General features: G+C 35.2%; 1 protein-coding gene across 1 annotated transcript; it reads left to right on the top strand.

Annotated features, from left to right (window-relative positions):
* The first annotated feature begins 488 nt into the window (after nucleotides 1-488).
* On the top strand, nucleotides 489-19,460 carry FUBP1 (far upstream element (FUSE) binding protein 1). Its single transcript, XM_010006727.1, has 20 exons — nucleotides 489-503; nucleotides 674-764; nucleotides 2,665-2,703; nucleotides 3,018-3,057; nucleotides 3,886-3,935; nucleotides 4,029-4,100; nucleotides 4,383-4,440; nucleotides 5,462-5,624; nucleotides 5,705-5,803; nucleotides 5,887-5,940; nucleotides 6,607-6,709; nucleotides 6,794-6,894; nucleotides 7,447-7,588; nucleotides 8,667-8,827; nucleotides 9,656-9,810; nucleotides 9,892-9,971; nucleotides 12,856-12,984; nucleotides 13,640-13,714; nucleotides 18,578-18,723; nucleotides 19,104-19,460. The coding sequence occupies exons 1-20, from the start codon at nucleotides 489-491 to the stop codon at nucleotides 19,110-19,112; spliced, it is 1,782 nt and encodes a 593-aa protein (XP_010005029.1). The 3' UTR covers nucleotides 19,113-19,460.

Genomic DNA, 19,460 nt, shown 5'->3' with positions numbered 1-19,460 from the left:
GAGGGGCAGGGGGAGGGCGGCTCCGCCGCGCGGCCCGTATTGTGTTCCCCGAGGCGCCCTGGGTGCCCGCTAACTTGCTCAGACCGGTTGGGCAGTGCTGCGGCCTGCGGAGAGAAGGCGGCGAGGGCTGCCTTTTCGGAAGTTCTTTATCCCGAAGTTTTATTTGTAGCTCTTGCACCACGGGCGGTGTTTTTATTGTTGTGTTTTTTTTTCTGGAAAATTTCTCACCCGTTTGGTAATAATTTGTCATGGCTTTTAGCAGTATTTGAATACCCGTTGTTGTCGGGACGCCTAAGGGTTCAGATACTTTTAGCGGTCAGGCCTTCTGTGAGATACTGCTATTTCTTGAAAAGTGGGTAGAAAAGAAAAAAAATTACTTAGAAAAAAGTTTATGGTGTTTAAAGGGCAGGGTTGGTTGTTTTTTTTTCAACGGATGAAGAAAATATAGGTGGTTTTACTGATGAAGAATGAGCAGAAGACATGAAAACATGTCCTTGAAGACAGTAAAAAAAAAAATTCCTGTGAGCAGAAGTGTTTCTAGCAGCAGCCTTTTATTTAGTTAATTTGGGTTGTCGTAATATGCAATGTCTGACTTGCATAAAATCACTTAAAAATTTGTCTGAAGTCTGACTGAAGTTTTTTGTTTGTTTACTCACATCTGCCTTCTCTTCAGATTGCAGCAAAAATTGGAGGAGATGCTGGTACCTCAATGAATTCAAACGACTACGGTTATGGAGGGCAAAAAAGACCTCTTGAGGATGGAGGTATGCACTCACTGCTGCTACATTTATTTTAGTTGAATATGGCCACGGTGCCAGAACGATTGCAGGTGGATTTTTTGTTCGTGGTTTTTTTGTTGTTGTTGTTTTGTTGTGTTTGTTGTTGGTTTTTTCCATAGCACAGCTAAAAACATTTTGTTTCCTCTATAGATCATGACATGCTTTTTCATTTTTAGTTTAATGGGGAAATTTGTTTTAAAGCATTGTGCTGTAACCTGAAGTGAATGTAAGCTTGGTTTCAAAGATTTCAAAAGTGGTTTGAATGCTGTAAATAGGAAAATGTATTCTGGGAGGGGAGCAGATTCATTCATGGTTGAGAAACGCTTACACAGGTATGTCGTTTAATTTTTTTGTGTAGGACTGATTACAGTTTGCAAATTACAGCTACAGTAGGAAGTGTTCACTTTTTGAATTTGATTGTTTTGTATGCTTTATTACTGCACAATTTCAAATAAAAGTATTAATGCATTTCATGGTAAAAGCATAGGACTTTAAAAAAAGACAGGAAGGTAAATTTTCCATCTTTTTAGACGCTTTGCTTAGTCTAATATTTAGCCTGTAGCATGTGTGAACCCTGATAAGATCATACTTAAAACTTCCAACTTGTTGCAGCTTTTTGGATTTGCCTTATACTGCAGATAAGTTTTCTTCTGATATGTGTATGTCTCTTCTGTCTCTTACTAAACAGCCAGTTTGAACTTAGCAGGGTTTGATATGTTTACTATACACAAAAAATCCTGACTAAGTTGTGGAATGGAATCTTTCTGAGGTTGTTGAAATGTTCTCCTAGGTCTCACAAAAGAGCAATGCCTTTTTTTCCTTTAAAAGGATTGAAACTCAGTCTACAGAATGTAACTAAGGCTTTATATCAGGAGTTCTTGTGTCCTGTAATAATTTTTTTTTCTATTAACAGTGAGGTTTTTAATATACAAAAATGAGCTAATGATGCTTCAGATGATATATGTAATGTATTCTTTTTATTTTATGTGTAGATGGCTCTTGGACAAGTCCGAGCAGTACAACACACTGGGAGGGAATGCCCTCTCCTTTTAAAGGCAGGAATTTTTATTTATTACCTGTGTTTAGTATGTAAACATGACATAAACTAGTGGATCTTTCTGGATTGACACAAAGATTTCTTGGAATATGTGTCTGAGTTTTTGCTGCACATAAATTATGATGGTTCATTTATAACCTTTATTTTGGGGTGGGAAGGAAGCATCTGAAGTCTTACCTTTTGAGATATAGGTTAATTATGTCTTTTATTCCTTTACTATACAGAAAGGTTTTAGATAGTAGTGATGTAGTTGCTTTGAATCTGCTTTTTTTTGAAGTTTTATGCTATGAAATGCTTGACATTTGGATAGAAGTTTCATATCAACATTCAGATTGAGATTGCATTGCCATGTGATACTGTTGTGTTTTCAGATGTTTGATCTAGATTTGTGGTCATTGTCAGAAAGTCCTTTCTTTATATCATTGTTGATTTTCGTCTGGATTTATTTTTTTTTTTTACAATAGAAGCATCATTAGCTTGAGCAACCAACAGAGCTAAACTTTGTTCCTTGTCTTAGTTAAAAGTTTCAGTGACTGGGTATCTATGAGCAATTTACAGTGTGTTCTGAAAACTGCCTTTTGTTAAACCACTGAGTAGACAATATGGAAAAACCTAACATCTTTTCAGCTATACTAACGAAGTGCTGAGTGGTCGTGGGATTCTTTCTTTTATTCAGATGATCAACTCCCTGAAATTGGAGGAAAAAAAAAAAGAAAGGAAAAAAAAAGGGGGACTAAAATACAATGGAAAGTTACTATTCACACTAAAAGGTGTAAACACTTATTGAAATTCTTGACAAAAAACATTTTAAAAATCTTAATTTTGCAGATCAACCAGATGCTAAGAAAGTCGCTCCTCAGAATGACTGTAAGTAATTTTTAATTTGTTGCCAAAAAAACCCTAAACAAATGTAACATTGAAACAGTGTTCTGATAGGTGATACTTGGTTCAGTAAGATCATAAGGACGGCTGAGTGTTTGTCTTATTTTCTTGAAGCAGTATGAGTCTTCTTTGTAAAACTGACAGTGTAGTTAATCTTACCTGGTTTTAAAGCTCTTGATATCACTTTTTAAAGTCTACTTGGACAAAAGTTGATACAGTGTAGTCTCATTATCAAACGAGAAACGTAATTATAATTTATACTATTTGTTTAAATTTAATTTTAATTTTTTTTTATATAGCTTTTGGAAATCAACTACCACCGATGCATCAACAACAAAGGTAAAAGTTACACTTTTTTATGTAGAGTTTTCCTTTTTATTGAAAGAAAGTAGTTTTAAGAAATTTTTCTGGAAAAGTGGTATAAATACATAAAGCAGTTACTCTGTGTGATCTGTTGAAATTTAGCTTCACCAAGTTCCAAGCCAGCCACTTTAAATGCATCTACATTGGTGTCTCTTTCCTTTTGCAGCCTTGACTGTTCATCAAACTTAATAAAAGATTGCTGGTTTTTACTCTTTGAGCATAGGTAGCATAACCAGAAGGTGGAAGCAGACATGAAGGGGTGGCACTATTTTGTAAATAAAAAGGAAAGCTAATGGATTAAAAATAATAATAATAATAATAAAATCTGTAATACAGTGTATTGCTCAATCAGCTACATTTGTTGAAAAGAAAATTTAGTAGTTTTTGCCATTAATTTCTTCCCTGAACAACTGCCTGCAAGTACTGTTCTTATTCTTTGGCTAGTTTTGGTAGTTGAGATGCTGAAGTTTGTGGATTTTTAGCATACTTCTATGGATATGCAGATGAAACTTAGAATGGTACACTGACCTTCACTGTACCATGTGATAATAGTAAAGAGGATGAAGGAAACTTAGATCAATTCGTATTATGTTTCAATGTTTTGTGGTCACTTTTGTGTATTTTTAGTTTACTTAGTGCTGTGCTTGCATAATGACTTCTAAAACTAATGGGAGGGATGTAAGCCAGAGCAATAGTCAGGGGTACTAGTTTTCTTGATTTTTAATGGGAGAATATATGTAAATTTCATGCCAGTTTGGTCTCTGAATGGCAGTTGGTTTTTATTTGCTTTAACATTCTCTTTAGGTCTGTGATGACAGAGGAGTACAAAGTTCCGGATGGGATGGTTGGATTCAGTAAGTAGTGTGGATGTGGTGGTGTAGTATAGTGAGGAATGGTAGCAGATGGTGTTAATTCAAATAACCTTTCTATTTTTTTCTTTTTCCAAGTAATTGGCAGAGGTGGAGAGCAGATCTCACGTATACAGCAAGAGTCTGGCTGTAAAATACAGATTGCACCTGGTAACTACTTGTGTTTGTGGTTGGGTTTTTTTCTTTGTTTATTTTGGTGGGGTTTTTTTGATAGAAAGTTCAGAAGGCTAATCATTGTTTCTATGTGCTTGAACCTTCACTTAAAATACATGTTAATATTTTGTGCTGAGGTCAATTAACACTGCCTAAAGAAATGCAATGATACAGTGATTGTTTTACTTCAGTGAAGTTACAGTAGTTGGTATATTATGTGTAATTTCATCATCTCTGAGTAAACGCTACTGCTAAATTGGTTTTATTTTATGACCACAGATAGTGGAGGCCTGCCTGAAAGATCATGTATGCTAACTGGAACACCAGAGTCTGTTCAGTAAGTAAAACAAATTCTGTATGTTCATATTTAACTCTGCAATACAGTTAATTTGTTTTAGCTCTAAGTACAGTGTTTTGATAGTATGTTAACATGTTTTTCTTCTATTGAAGAGGCAGTCTGGTGATGATTAAGTGTATAGATAAGAAAAAAGGCCCTGAACCTGTAGTCAGTACAAAAGTACATGGCATTGTTTTCTGTTGCAGCGAAGCAGGCTGGTGTTAATGAAGTTATTCCTTTGTGGGAGTTTTCTTTCTAATTACAGTTTATTTTGTCCACATTAGAGGGAAGAGTTTTTAACTTATGTTATTAATGTAATTATGGCAACTTATTTAAATATGTGTCGTGAATATATACTTGCTTTTGTCTGTTCTGGTATTGGTTATAAGTACAAATGTCTTCGCATGCTGAATCAAGCAGCAGCACCTATCATGCTAGTTGGAGTTAAAGCTAGGTTTATTTTACTGTCTGGGGTATTTTGTCTTTTTATAAAACAAAAAATAAAATAGATCTGCCTTAAGTTTGACTGTTAGTACAATAGAGAAAAAATGTTGTCAAGGGAGAGGTTACCTGAATTACTGCTGAAATTAAGCAAAGTTTAAAAAGTAAATTTTAATAATTTCAGATCTTCTCATTGACACAAATATTTTAACATTAACATTCAATATTTTAAAGTGGAAGGTTTCCATTTTTTGTTTTGGATTAAGATTTTGTCAATGTAACTATATTCAGGGATGATTGTCATGTTTGAGGAGGTAATTTTTACTTACGTGTGTTTGGTAAAGAACCACCATTAGTATTTTGATGTGGTCGTGGGTTTTGCTTTGTCCATTATGTTGAATATAATTTCTGAAGTTACTGTTAGAGATTTACTGAGTTTCACTCATTTTTCTTAATGAAAGCTATTACATTTCTTCTGCAGAAACTTAATTTAAAAAAAAATTTCCAAGCAGGATAGATGTGGGCAAGTGACACTGGCAGGAATGTGTATTTGTAAATAAATGTCTGTATTCCTTCACAGATCAGCAAAAAGGTTACTTGATCAGATAGTTGAAAAGGGAAGACCTGCCCCTGGCTTTCATCATGGTGATGGACCTGGAAATGCAGTCCAAGAAATCATGATTCCAGCAAGTAAAGCAGGTTTAGTTATTGGAAAAGGTGGAGAGACAATTAAACAGTTACAGGTATATATTTTTCTTCTTTTAAACCTGTGATCATGCCAAGTCTGATTTGAGTGGGTATTGACTGACCTTTTGTCAAATAGGAGCGGGCAGGTGTCAAAATGGTTATGATTCAAGATGGTCCACAGAACACTGGTGCAGACAAGCCCCTTAGGATAACTGGAGACCCTTATAAAGTTCAAGTAAGGAGTCCTACAGAATTCAAAGCATTTTAAAGTCCATTCTGATGTTGCAGTACCTAAGTGAACTTTCTTTTTTCTTCTAGCAAGCCAAGGAAATGGTGCTGGAGTTAATTCGTGATCAAGGTGGCTTTAGAGAGGTGCGCAACGAATATGGGTCAAGAATAGGAGGAAATGAAGGGATAGACGTAAGCATGGTTGAAAAACTTGTTCACTGTATTTTAAGATGTTAACATTAAAATGTAAAGCTGGGTAATACCTCTGAAAGCTCTTAAACAAATCCCAAAAGTGGTTGTGACATGTAAGTATTACTTGATCAGTGCTGAAATTATGACTTTAAATTAAGTGCATCATTCACTTTACCAGCAGTTTGAACAGCTTCAGCTATCTGGAGTTTTTTATCAAATAAATAAATTTTATGGCCTTTACAGAAGAATATTTAAGTCCATCTCTTATGCAAGTTATAAGCTTTTAAATAATCATCAGAGGTGAGGATGAAAGTTTCATCTGAAAGTTTAATTTGCTGGAATCTGCATTTTACACCCATTGGAACTTAATGTGTCTGACAATCAATGAGCAAAATTCACTGGAATTTCTGCCACTGAGATCATATAGTGCATAAGATCTTTTTGATGCTTTTCTCCACGATTTGCTGGGCTTGTGACTTCTTATTAAAAAATGCATGCTCCAGAAAGCCCTAAATGGCATAGGGCTGGCCCTAATTTTCCATTCTAATATGTGACCCTTTAACTTTGTGAATTTGGTAGGAATATCTTGACATTTTGTTGGTTTTTTTCCTCTTTAAGGTTCCAATACCACGATTTGCTGTAGGTATCGTAATTGGAAGAAACGGAGAAATGATAAAAAAGATACAGAATGATGCTGGTGTTAGGATCCAGTTTAAGCCCGGTTGGTAATATATGTACAAATTTCTGTGAATTGAGTGAAAGTTTACTGGATTACATATACTGGAATAGTGTGTTTTTATTTCAGATGATGGAACAACTCCAGAAAGAATAGCCCAAATCACAGGGCCTCCTGACAGATGTCAGCATGCTGCAGAAATTATTACAGATCTCCTTCGAAGTGTTCAGGTTGAGTAATATGTTGTTTACCATTTAAAATCTGCCAGACTTTTGAAAAAAGTGTGTAACTAAAAATATAATGTAACAGTGTCATTTGAATCTGCTTCAAAGTTCAGTCTGGAATATGAATGTTAGCTTTTAGAGTTGCAATTTTGCATGTGTCAGAATGATTATACTGACTCAAAGTCATGACAGTTCTCGATCTAGCTGGTGGTAAAGCTGCTTATTCTGTTGTCTTGTATTAACAGTCTATGCTGCTACTTGGGGTTGTAACTTGTTTAAAAGGCAATTTAAATGCTTATTTTGAGATGACTCTCACTGCTACATTTACAGAAGGCAGACGAGTTATGTTTTTGTATATTTGAATCTTTCTGCTTTCTTCTATACCCTTTCCTTCATCCTTCAGAATATCTTAAAATGTCTTCTGAAAAAGATGCCTGTTGAAACTGAGTAGTAAATCAGTTTCTTCTTAGCAAATGATGTGATGTAACCAGTTTGCATTAACAATTTGTTTGCAGTAATTCTCATAGAAGGTGCTAATTTGTTGCCTTTTATTTTTAGGCTGGTAACCCTGGTGGACCAGGACCTGGTGGTAGAGGAAGGGGTAGAGGCCAAGGCAACTGGAACATGGGGCCTCCTGGTGGATTACAGGAGTTCAATTTTATTGTTCCCACTGGCAAAACTGGATTAATCATTGGCAAAGGCAATATATTTTCTATATGTATATCTATATGTAGTAAAAAAAACTCAGCTTTTGTAGTAGTGTAAGTAGCCATACTAAACAGATGTGTCCAAAGACGCTTTTCTTCTTGCTTCATGTACAGTAGAGCACTGTAATATAAAAACATAACACTCAAAACACTATTTTCAGATTTTCCTCACCCAAACACATACCTCAGTATTTAAAAGTCAAGAACCAATTAATTTATCTGATCTTGTGGGGGTTTTTTACGTAATAACTGCTGAGCAATGTTGGTAGTGTTTGGTAGATTCTTAGATGATGTATCTTAAAATTAACTAGTATTTGATACTGCTTGATTTAGCTTAGTGCTGTTGTGGCTATAACTCACTCTTTAGTTTCTGTATTCCAGTGGTCTTTTACAGTGGAATCCTGTAATAATTTAGGAGTGTGTTTATTAAAATAATGTGTTTTCCTATAATTTTGTTTTAAAAATAATATACTATGTGCTTCTGATGTAGTTCAGTTCTTGATGTGGAAAGTTGATTGTTTTTGTTGTTTTTTTTAAACTTTGTGCTTATAAATGATACAAGTAACTTCTCAGAATACTGCAAGAGGAGGAACTAGTGTAGGAAATTAAACTTTCTGATTTTAGTGCACTGCAAAAAAATTGGATTTGACCATCTGTCCAGCTTCTGGGTTGGTTTTGTCATCTGCTTGCCTACTTCTTTATAGGGAGGTTAGGCTTTAAGGTAGTATTTATGAAAACCATGGGTATTGGTTGTTATTCATGATTAATCTTACATCTTTATATGAATGGGAAAAAAAGGCAACAGTGTAGGAATTCTTTGCTATTCTTTCTGAGTAAAACACTGCAGTCTGTAATCTAAAAAAAATTCATTTTTACTAGTATATTCCAGTCAAAGCTCTGTACTATGCTAAAGAGGATCTTTTAAAAATTGTTGTGATAATGTTCTTGCATAGCTCTTAAGTATAGTTGTCTCTTCTCTGTCTTCACCTTCTATGCTGTTGACTTTCCCTGATTTGAATGTCTGTATTTTTGCTTTAGTGCATGTCTTAAAAGCTGTATCTTGCATTGTAGGTGGTGAAACTATTAAAAGCATAAGCCAGCAGTCTGGTGCTAGAATAGAACTTCAAAGAAATCCTCCACCTAATGCAGATCCAAACATGAAGATGTTTACTATCCGTGGAACACCCCAGCAAATAGATTATGCACGACAACTTATAGAAGAAAAGATTGGAGTGAGTGTATAGCTGTATTTTTGTTTATTGCAACTAAGCAGAATGTAAAGTGAGTCTCATTTCTAGAGACTTCTTCCATTTCACTTTTAAATTATTTACTTAGATAACAAATTTATTATAGTAAATAATAATCTGGGTTTAAAATAATATAAGCATAACTTCAGATGGAAAGAAACAGTGGCTATCGTTAGTGAAATACTGTGGTGTTGTTTAAAGATGTGTTCTGTAAGATGCCCCGTGTTCATCATGAAAAATTTGATGACTTCAAAGATATCCATGATATTGTTAAAGCTACTAAAGTGTGTGTTTAGTTTTTCAGTCTCAGTATGTTTAGGTAGAGTTTTAATCCAAGTTTAGCACTTTAAATTCTGAACACTTTTTTATATATGTATACACACAATCAAATGTACTGCCTCTTCTGGTACCTGGTCTTACAAACAGATTTAATTAGCAAGATCAGCCAGATTGGGATGTATCACTGTATTTTAAAACACTGATAGTTTTGGTTTAGTTTATGGGGTTTTTCAGTGCAACTTGAGGAAAAAATCCATGTTTGTTTGTAAAATACTTTTATTTTCCTCAAGGAAGAACTGAATTAAATTCAGCTTCTTAGTTATTGCTGCCACTCATTATTGCTGCTTTAAAACCTTCTTAAACTGTAAGCCTAATTAATCTTCAAAAAGACTATCTTATCCAGGGAAATGACTAAATTTAAAATCAGTCAAACCTTTTAGGTTATATTCTTAGTCTTCAAATTTATGCCTCTAAACTGCTGAAAAACAAAGAAGTTCAAGGTTTATTTTAATCTTTGTGCTACTCTTTTTACAGGGTCCAGTAAATCCATTGGGTCCACCTGTTCCCCATGGACCCCATGGCGTTGTTCCTGGCCCACATGGACCTCCTGGACCACCAGGTCCTGGTGCTCCCATGGGACCATATAACCCAGCTCCTTATAATCCAGGGCCTCCTGGCCCTGCACCTCAGTAAGTACTACTTGAACTAGCTTTCTTGTTTGTAGAGTGACTGGGACTGGCTTTCACTCTCTATCACTTGATCTCTTATAGTGGTCCTCCAGCTCCATATGCTCCACAAGGATGGGGAAATGCTTATCCGCACTGGCAGCCACCTAATCCACCAGATCCAGGTAAGAAATGTCACAGTTATGCCGCAGTGTGGATATACCTTGAATACATCCATTTTGTCCTCACAAGTTTGTACATTTCATAGTTAATTTGTGTTGAACCAGTAAATCTGAAAAACCTCCCTTCTCCAGGCTTTCCTTAACTTACTGTCAGTTTATATATGTTCTAGACTTCCCAGATGTTGCTTATGAGATGTTGAAATTGAGTTGTTAAAAGTTGGAATACTTCTTTACTAAATGTTACTGATACTGAATTCCAATTTATGAGGCTTTTACTAAGCCTCTTAACTAGTGCAAATCCGTTCGTTTTTCCTACAGTGGTTTTTTATATTAAGTTCTCTAATGAAGATATGCTTTCTTTACCTAGTAGTCAATTACTTCGTATTTTATTTTAAACAATGCCCCTTAAAATCTCAATGATTCTGACTTTTCACAGTTTATATTACCTATTTTTAGATATTGTTTGCCTATATTAGGATTGCTACTCAAAGTTTGAGACAGATGTCTTTTGTTCAGTTCTTTTTGAGTGATAGAAATATTAATTTATGTTAATACAGTAAAACTAGTTAGGACTGTATTTTGAGGTGTTGCTTGTAATACATCTGTATTTTCTTCTGAAACCCATCATTGTAGAATCTGTTTTGTCTTTTTCTGTTTATCTGTGTCAAGACCAGGAGCTTTTACTTTATTACAACTTCCCAAAGTTTTAGTATCCTGCTTTTCTTTAAGTTACGTCCTTTGATTGGATTAGAGATTATGGGGAAACAGCACTGCAGTCACAGAAGGCATGGTAAGGCTAGATGCTTGAGTCTCTTGTGCCTCACTTGTTTGAGGTAGCGCTGCTTCAGAACTTCAGCCAAAAGATCTCAATTTTGTTTTTGTTAAATGGAATAAATATTTTCTGATGGCCACTAGTCCTGACACAAGTTGCATCAGTGAAAAAGGGGGATGACTTTGGAGGATGCTACAATCTAGAGTTCTGTTCAGGTCCTTTATATATCCTTTCTTGGCAAAGAACCAACATTTTCCTCCCTTTTATAAAAGCTCTTTATGCACTTAGTTTAGTGTTTAAAAATGCCTATTGTAATTATTTAAAAGTAGGATGATTTGCAGTGACTTGCCTTTGAAATCTCAGTACACCAAAAGTGTTACTGAATTCAAACCACTACCAAAATGTTATAGCCTCTTTTCTACCACCTTCATTATTTACAAAGTAACTTACCTATATGAGGATCTGCAAGAAAAATGGCAGTTACTAACTTTGATATCATCTTGATGATGATTTTATAACCATTTTCTTGCTAAATGCTCTTAAAAATCTAACAAAGTTTTTCTATGTGAAGTTGAAGCTGGTGTTTCTTTCATCTAGCTTTTATTTGGATGGGTTTTGCACAGTTATCCACTTAGTTGCTCATTTCAGTGTTTAGTTGCTCATTTCAGTGTAACAGCTGGGTTATTGTAGTATTTTTTTCAGAGGTGCTTTCTCCAGGACCATGCTTACTTGTCACAGGTGAAGGTGGAGCTAGTTACTACAGTTTTATTTGGAAATGTAATGAATCCTCTTCTGTGTTCTTCTATTCTAGAAAAGTAGCTACTAAGGGGAAGGAGGGGGGGGACCAAGCAATGGCATATTTGATATTTGCAGGTAACCTTAGAATACATGCTACCTTAGAGTACATGCTACCTTAAATCCACTGTTGCTGGTGGAAGGAGTATAATTTATAAAAGGAAGCAGCGTGTTAACATTGTTTTCTGTGCGCTGATACTGCTTTGTGCATCGTACGTGGTTATGTCTGACTTAAATGCTAAATTAAAGACTGCAAGAAATTTGTTGTGTTGTGGTTTTCTTCTCCTTGAATGCCTTTTTCAGGGGATTTCTGCTTTCTCTTCCATTAATCTCTGCCTTACCTATTTTTATTGGGGGGGAGGGGAATGTACTTCGGTTCCCATATATAATTATCTAAAATACCAGTTGTGTCAATGTCTTTATGTGAAGTTCTTTCCTCAGTTGGCTGAATTTATTTACAGATACTTTTAAAGTTGCAAATAATGTTAAAGAATTCTGGTTGTGTTATAGAACATGATGTTCTCTAATAGCTTTGCAGTTTTTGTGGATTGCCAGTGTGGTAATGTAATCAATCTCTGTGATTCAGCGAGAATAAGCCATTCCTGAAGGCTAAATGAAAAACAGAAATAAGGCTCTAGGAAGCAGCGTTTTTGGCCTACCTAGATGTAGTTAAGAATAAGGGAAGCATGGAGATAGCTGCAGAAGATGCAAGTGTTGCTATTACTTGTTATACCAAAAAGCTGTAAGTAAACAGTGACGCTTTATAGCCATGTATGGGATTCAGGTTCTTAAGATACTGTGTGTTTCTATGTTTTGCTATTAACTTAAAGTTTAACTGATAAGCATTGCGAATTCCTAGTAAGATTTATATTCTTCTGTTTCAGAAATACCTATTTGGCATGCCTCCTCCGCCTCTGCCAGTGTCATTAGCAGGAGGTTATAACACAAGTAAAGCCACTGAAATTGTTTGGTGCTGAAACGTTTCCTTCTTGCTTCCATTTAGTAACATGACTGTTTATAAATAGACTTGAAAAATGTTTCTGTTCATCATGTTTAAAAACTGATACATGACATTGTTATAGTAAGAGTTTTAGAATGATTTTATCTCCTCAGTCCTATGAAAGTACTTTGTGCAACACACTTCTCTGAAACCCAATCCAAAAGTTTGTTCTAGAAAGAAAAGATAATGACAGTATGTACATGGTTATTTGGTTCAGGCGGGTTTTTCCTTTTAGGAAAGCATGAGTGCTTAGGGTTAGTTGAAGACAGTATTCTGTTCATATTACTTTTATAAATGCTTATGTTTGGTTTTTTTCATAGGTAAGCCGGGGACAGATCCCAATTCAGCAGCATGGGCAGCTTATTATGCTCACTACTATCAGCAGCAAGCACAGCCACCACCTGCAGCCCCTCCTGGTGGACCAGCTACAACCCAAACTAATGGACAAGGTAGCTCTCTAGTAAATCGGATACATTTCTCATTGCTGGGGATGTAGATGCCCCATTATTTTTTTTATTGATGCCTTCATATATTGGGCAAATTTAATGTAAGGTAGCCAGTTTTCCTGGAAAACTCTTGCTTAAAGCATTTCCTTAATTTCAGCAGTAATAAGGGTCATGTACTTATCTTGTAATATACTCCCAAAGAGAATTTTGTTGCAACTTGGGATGACTTAATTACATCTACATAGTGCAGCCAGTCATAAGTAAAAGCCGAATGAGCCAAACTGTTTATCGTTATTTGCATAAACAATTGCGTCACTTTCTGTGGTTTTATGTGGTTTTATGGTAGAGTTGTGGTACTTGGTTCTTTTGTTAGAATTGTTCCTCGATGAGGCTTGCCACTCAAAGTTTAGATAGTATTTTGTATTCTGACTGGTGTGCATTTCCTGAATCTTGAAAACATACTGAACACTTGAAAAAATTGTTCCTTTGTGGTGTGTTCTACCAATTGTTTGTTTGTAGTAGCTTGTACCACGTAGGTTTGTAGTGTCAGATTTGAGTGGCATTTCTTGGGATTGTTACTGAAAAATTAATCTGATTATTTGCAAATTGTTCTATGTATGAAACAAAACCCAGTAGTTTTATTTTTAATGTAACTCAGGAGATCAGCCAAATCCAGCACCAGCAGGGCAGGTTGACTATACCAAGGCCTGGGAGGAGTACTACAAAAAAATGGGTACGTGTGCATGGTTTTTTCTGTTGCATTGTAGAATATTTTAGGAAACGTCATATCTCATTTGATATTTTTTCTACACTGCAAAAAAATAAGAGGCCCGAAACCCTGCTGAAAAGCAGACTTAAATTTTGTTGTGTTTGAGACTTGTACTTGTGCTGGTAATTAGCCCTTCATACATAATAAGATGTCACTATTTGCTCACTTTGAAACAACATTTTTTTAAAACTTCAATATGTGTATTTTCAAGTATGTATTGTAAGTTTTTGGGGTTCAGCTTTCATCTACTTAATGAAGCTGGTTTTTTTTCTTGTGTGGTAGTTTCCTGATGCTCTGAGGATGAGATTTTTTTTTTCTTAAAACTTGCTTTCTGTGTTCCAGGTTATTAAAGCATCATAACTAGCTTTTATGTGTGTCCTGTAGCTTTGTATGCTGAGGACTAGTGGTTCACAAATGCTAGTGCTTTTTCTGGTGTCTCTGTTTGACAGATATATATCAGCATCTGGTTTGGGTGGGAGGGAGAGTTTGGTTTTCTGGCTTCTAGCAGCTGCACCTTGTTTTCTCTTGGAATTTTAAAAAGCATTTGGAGTTAAGGTGATAGGTTGTTTAATTCATCTTACCAGCCTTCTGCCAGGTAGATCTGAAATTATTTGCCAAAACATAATGTATCTTTATTATACTTTTTTTTGGCACAGCATAATTGAAACAGAAAACATATAATTATTATTTACTTCAAGAATATTGGCTTTCAGACTAAGGAAAACTGCAACAGAATTTTCAAAGATGTTTGTGAGATGTGATGGGTCTTTCAATTTTTCCTTTTCCTGTTTAGTTGAACTATTTCATTTTTTTTTCAATTTACTGTCTCTGTTCAGATGTCATTCTTCAATGCAAAGTTATGAGTTTTTTTCACTACCTTTTAAAGAATAATTGTTGGGAGTGGTTTTGCAGTCTGTCTCTGGAAAGCAAAGTGGTTTGAACCACTCGTGCATTTGCTTTTAATTAAATAATAGCTATAAGGTGCTGGGATAGAGTTTCTGTGAGGAAGTCCAAAAAGGAGTGTGAACCCACTTAAAAAATTACAAGACAACAATCCAGTAAGAGGAAATACAGAAGGGGCTGTTCTCTTATTCTTTCTTTCTCTAGTTGAAATTGAGTTATTTGCATGAAAGTCAACTCTTGATGTCTAGACCTGTATAGCTTGACTGTAAATTATAAGAACTTCTTGCTTCTTCAGCATGTTGAAAATCTTGATATGGAAAATACAGTTTCTCTTCAGTAGTTCTTAGAGGAAGAACTGACCAAGTGAGGTTGAAGGGCAGAGAATTCACCTGGAGTTGATATGATGGTAAATGGAGGTGCTTGCCCTCACCTCCTTAACAACTGTGTTAAGAAGTAGTAGAAAAACTAATGAACAGGACTATCCATCAGCAAGTTCATGTGGTCTCCAGGCTCTCAAATACTGCTACTGCTATTTGTGCCTTCCTACAGAAGTGTAATGCTTTTAACTTGTGTGAAAGAGAGAAGGTAGGAATTACAAGTTGCTCACTCTGACTCTTTTTTCAGACTTTCCTCTGTGCAGGTAATTACACAAACAGCTGTTTTGGAGAATTAAACAGAAACTTGAGACTTGCTGAGCCCAAGCAGTTTTATTTTTTGCTGCTTTGATAATCTCTGTGGCAAGCTGATAAGGGTGACGGGCTGAGCAGAACAAGTTGGGTGTGATACTGCAGTTTGTGCTCTGGATTTTCTCACATTTGAAGTATGAGTGATCTGAAAACTGAAGCACTTTTCAATATTCCCATCAAAACCATTATACTGTTTTCCAAAGTGGCTTTCCCCATCATGCAGTAGGACTTGGTTTATCACAGAAAATACTATCCTGTATTTTTCCAGTGTCTAGAACAGTGACTTGAAAATAACCTGTTTTCCAGCTCAAATATATCAGCAGAATCCATATCCTTCTTCAGTCTGTTGTTTTGGTCAAGGACTGCTGCTTGGATTAGAAAATACAATTGAAAATAAGATTTGAGTAGCTAGTAAAATGACTCGAGCACACTGGTAAGGTTTAGGTGACCCAGACAATCTATTTGCTTGGTAACCCACTTCATAAATGTAGAAGATTTGTTTTAATTTTTTTGAGTATTACCAGGTAACAAGACAGCAGTTCAGCTTTTGAAGACATAGATGCTGTTACCTTGAATTGGAGACACAGTATTTTTATTTTACTGTACAAGAGCTAAAATAAAGACTTGCATGTCTGGTCCCTAAACATAGTCATATTTTAGTAGATTATCTATACGTCATTGTAGGAGTTTGTGAATTTATTATTTAAAGTCATTCTAATATATTGCAAGCTTGATTTATGGCTAAGGGATTCCATAATAAAGCAGTGGAACTGTTCTTCAGTGATTCCTCAGCATTGTAGCAGGAAAGAGGACAAATTTTTAATAGAATCACCCTTCATTATTTTAAGTAGTGGAAAGAATGCCAGAATCACCTGGCATTTTCTTTTTTAGTCTTCCATAATGGGGGAAGGTATTCTGTGTTTATTGCATTTCTTTTCTATATAGTTTATCAATCTTGTTTGTTAGTGTTCCAGTTATCTGGATATTAAGAGGCATGAACTGTTCTGCTGCAGTTTTGTTACACTTGAAAGGAAGTTTTGATTATTCAGCTGAATCCATGTTTAGGTTCAGAATTACTTGCAGTACTTAGTAGGCAACTGATGGAACTAAAATACTTGCAGTTTTTACTAACCCATTTCAAGACATGAGTCCAGGTTAACATCTTAAGTAGGTGTTAAAGCTTCCTTTATTTGATTTATTATTTTAATTTCAACACTGCCTTGGGATAGCTGGCTGAATGTCAGAAGATTCTTGGGTCATAAAGAACAAAAAATGCCTGTGCTGTCATGTTCAGTTGTGCTAACATAGCTAAACAATTTGTAAGTGGAAATATCTCAAAGTAAAAATGAATTTATGAAAGGTGTATCCTGGGGTAAGTTTTAAACCATATTAAAGATAATTTTAATTAAAACTTAAGTATGGATGTTAGTAAATCATAGGTATAAATTAGAAATAATATAGAAATAATTTATAATAGAAAGTGTGATTTCCAGCTTTTAGGATTTTAAGAAATTTAGGTGTTTTTCTGAGGGGAAAAAAATTGCTTTACTGTGTAACCCAAAAAGTCATGGGAGAGTTTTGTTGTCTGTTTTTGTTGTTGTTAGTTGATTTGTTCTTAATTTATCTACATGTAAGTGGAAAAACTATGTAAGATGTATGGAGGGTTGCAAAATGGAAGACTGTATTTTGAAGATGTTTGGAACAGTGCTTTCCCAAATGTTCAATTTGCTGCTTACAATGTTTTTGAGAGCATTGGGAGAATACACAGAAGAGTGCTAGTATACTTCATGTCAGTTTTCTGTGTTAAGGTATTTAAAAACCAACCAAAGAAAAGCAACTCTTACCTGGTACCCTAGGAAAACAGTTAATTAGAATCTTTGATACTCATGTTCCCTAGAAGGTAGCTTAGTGGTCTTTCATCCAAAGAAAAGGTCATACGGTTTCAGGTAGGATTGAAAACTTTATTGAAAAACTTGAGGAAGCTGCCCCTTTTTCTTAATGGCAGAACAGAAGATGGAATTATATATTTATGAAAGTGTTTATTATTTATTATATATATACATGAAAGTGTACAAGGTGCAGGGTTACATTTTGCTTGCATTTGATTTAGTTGAATTGAATGTGGTGTTGGGTTTTTTCTAGTATCCTAGAAAAGAATTTGAGAAGACAGTGGTTTTTCAGTAGTATCCTAATTCTGTAAAGCTTTGGTTTGAAAAAATAAACCTTTGAGAATGTAGATCACAAAAATGTCATGTCATCTAGTAATAGTTGTTTCATCTGGGAAGTTCAAGAAACTTTCAATGAAGCACTGAGTATAAACCCTCCTGTTTGGATGCATGCAAATGTGAGGACAAGTGATTGGATGGAGGACAGAGAATGTTCTGCTTGTAGTCAGGTGCATTCTGCAGTGGTAACTGCAAAAGCACTTTTTAGATAGAAAATGGTGACAAAGTTAGTGCTAACAAGTGGAGTGGCTTTGATATTTCTGAAACTAAATAAGGGAAAAAGGAAGTAAAGGTGTCCACAGTAAACATTTTTTTTTACAAAAGGTCCTAAAAAGTTTACTGTAACTTTTTTCCATGCACTTAAGAGTCCTTGTGTGTAAGTCTGTCACCTTTATAGCATTTTTAAGTTGCAAGTGGATTTTGTTGGAAGGACCAGTAGTTCTCAGCTGTAGGTCTGGGACAATGTGTATGTACATGTATGTGTCTATACAGTGTTATTTCTAAAAGATTGAAACATAAGCAGAAGTTGGAAGTAGAAGTTTCAGGACTATATTCTGTGGTGGAGAGAATGTAATCTGTAACAATTTAGCAGTTAGTTGCATTAAGGAGACCAAATCTGGGGGGATGAATGAACTGGCATCTGGTGAATTAATTCAGTCAGTACAAGAAGATGCAGTCAATCTAGGTGGATTATAAAGAGTAACCCTGCCCATTGACCTGTATTTTAATTTAAGTGCTATTGGTTGTTCAGGTCAGCAGGATTTAAGTCTTTTTGTCTGGAATGTTACTCAAGAGGTAGGAAAAAACTGTCCTTAGGGTTCCTCAATTTTGCTTTACATGGAAATCATTGTATTAAAATAATAGGATGAGTGGTTAAGAAAAAAAAAAAAAGCTGCCACAAGATTATTTGAAGGCTAAGCATGAAGCTAGGTGATGTTTGTTAGGCAGTGTGATTTTGAAATTCTGTCATTTCTATTGCAGCAACAAAGCTATGTAATTTTAATTATTTGTAGGTCAAGCAGTTCCTGCCCCTGCTGGGGCTCCTCCAGGTGGTCAGCCAGATTACAGTGCAGCATGGGCTGAGTACTACAGGCAACAGGCAGCATATTACGCCCAGACAAGTCCACAGGGAATGCCACAGCATCCTCCAGCACCACAGGTATAAAGTTTTAATGTTTTTTGGTTGGCTTCTGTTTCAGTGGTTCTAGATCTTTTTTTGCATGTCTCCTGCTTTGTTACCTTTGGAGTATGCATCTTTTTTTCTAGTGAAATAATAACTATCAGCATAGTTAACAGATGACTTTGTTTACCTGATAACTTGAGTTCTGTATCTATCCATATGTTTGGTGATTATCTTTTTTTTTTTTTTTTTTTTTAAAGAAAAGCTTTCTCCTCCCAGGGTTTTGAAAACCATGCAAGAAGCCACCACCATTTACATTAACCAATTTTTCTTTCTTAAAGGCTTCACTCCTGAGTTAGCTCAATTCAAAGGATTTTCTTTAACTTTTTGTGTATCTCTTATGTATCTCTTCTGCACAGGGCCAATAATAAGAAGTGGACAATACAGTATTTGCTTCATTGTGTGGGGGAAAAAACCTTTGTTAAATGTATGGATGCAGACGCCTTGATGAAGATCTTAATTTTGTTTGGTTAAAAAAAAAATAGTGTTTTTGAAAATGTACAAAATATCTATCACTACTGATAGGAGGTAATATTTCTGTGTAGAAATGAAAAATGGTTTGTTTTTAGTATTAGTGTAGATGTACACATTCCAGCAAATGTATTTGCAATTATGTGGTCAATGCTTTGTGATATAAATGTACTTTTTCAATGTATACTTTATCACTTTTAAAAAATGCCTGTTTTGTGCTTTACAATAAATAATATGAAACCTCC

Source organism: Chaetura pelagica, unplaced genomic scaffold, assembly GCF_000747805.2.
Source record: "Chaetura pelagica isolate M959 unplaced genomic scaffold, ChaPel_1.0 scaffold69, whole genome shotgun sequence".
Lineage (NCBI taxonomy): Eukaryota > Metazoa > Chordata > Aves > Apodiformes > Apodidae > Chaetura > Chaetura pelagica.
This window is presented reverse-complemented; position numbering and strand designations above follow the sequence as displayed.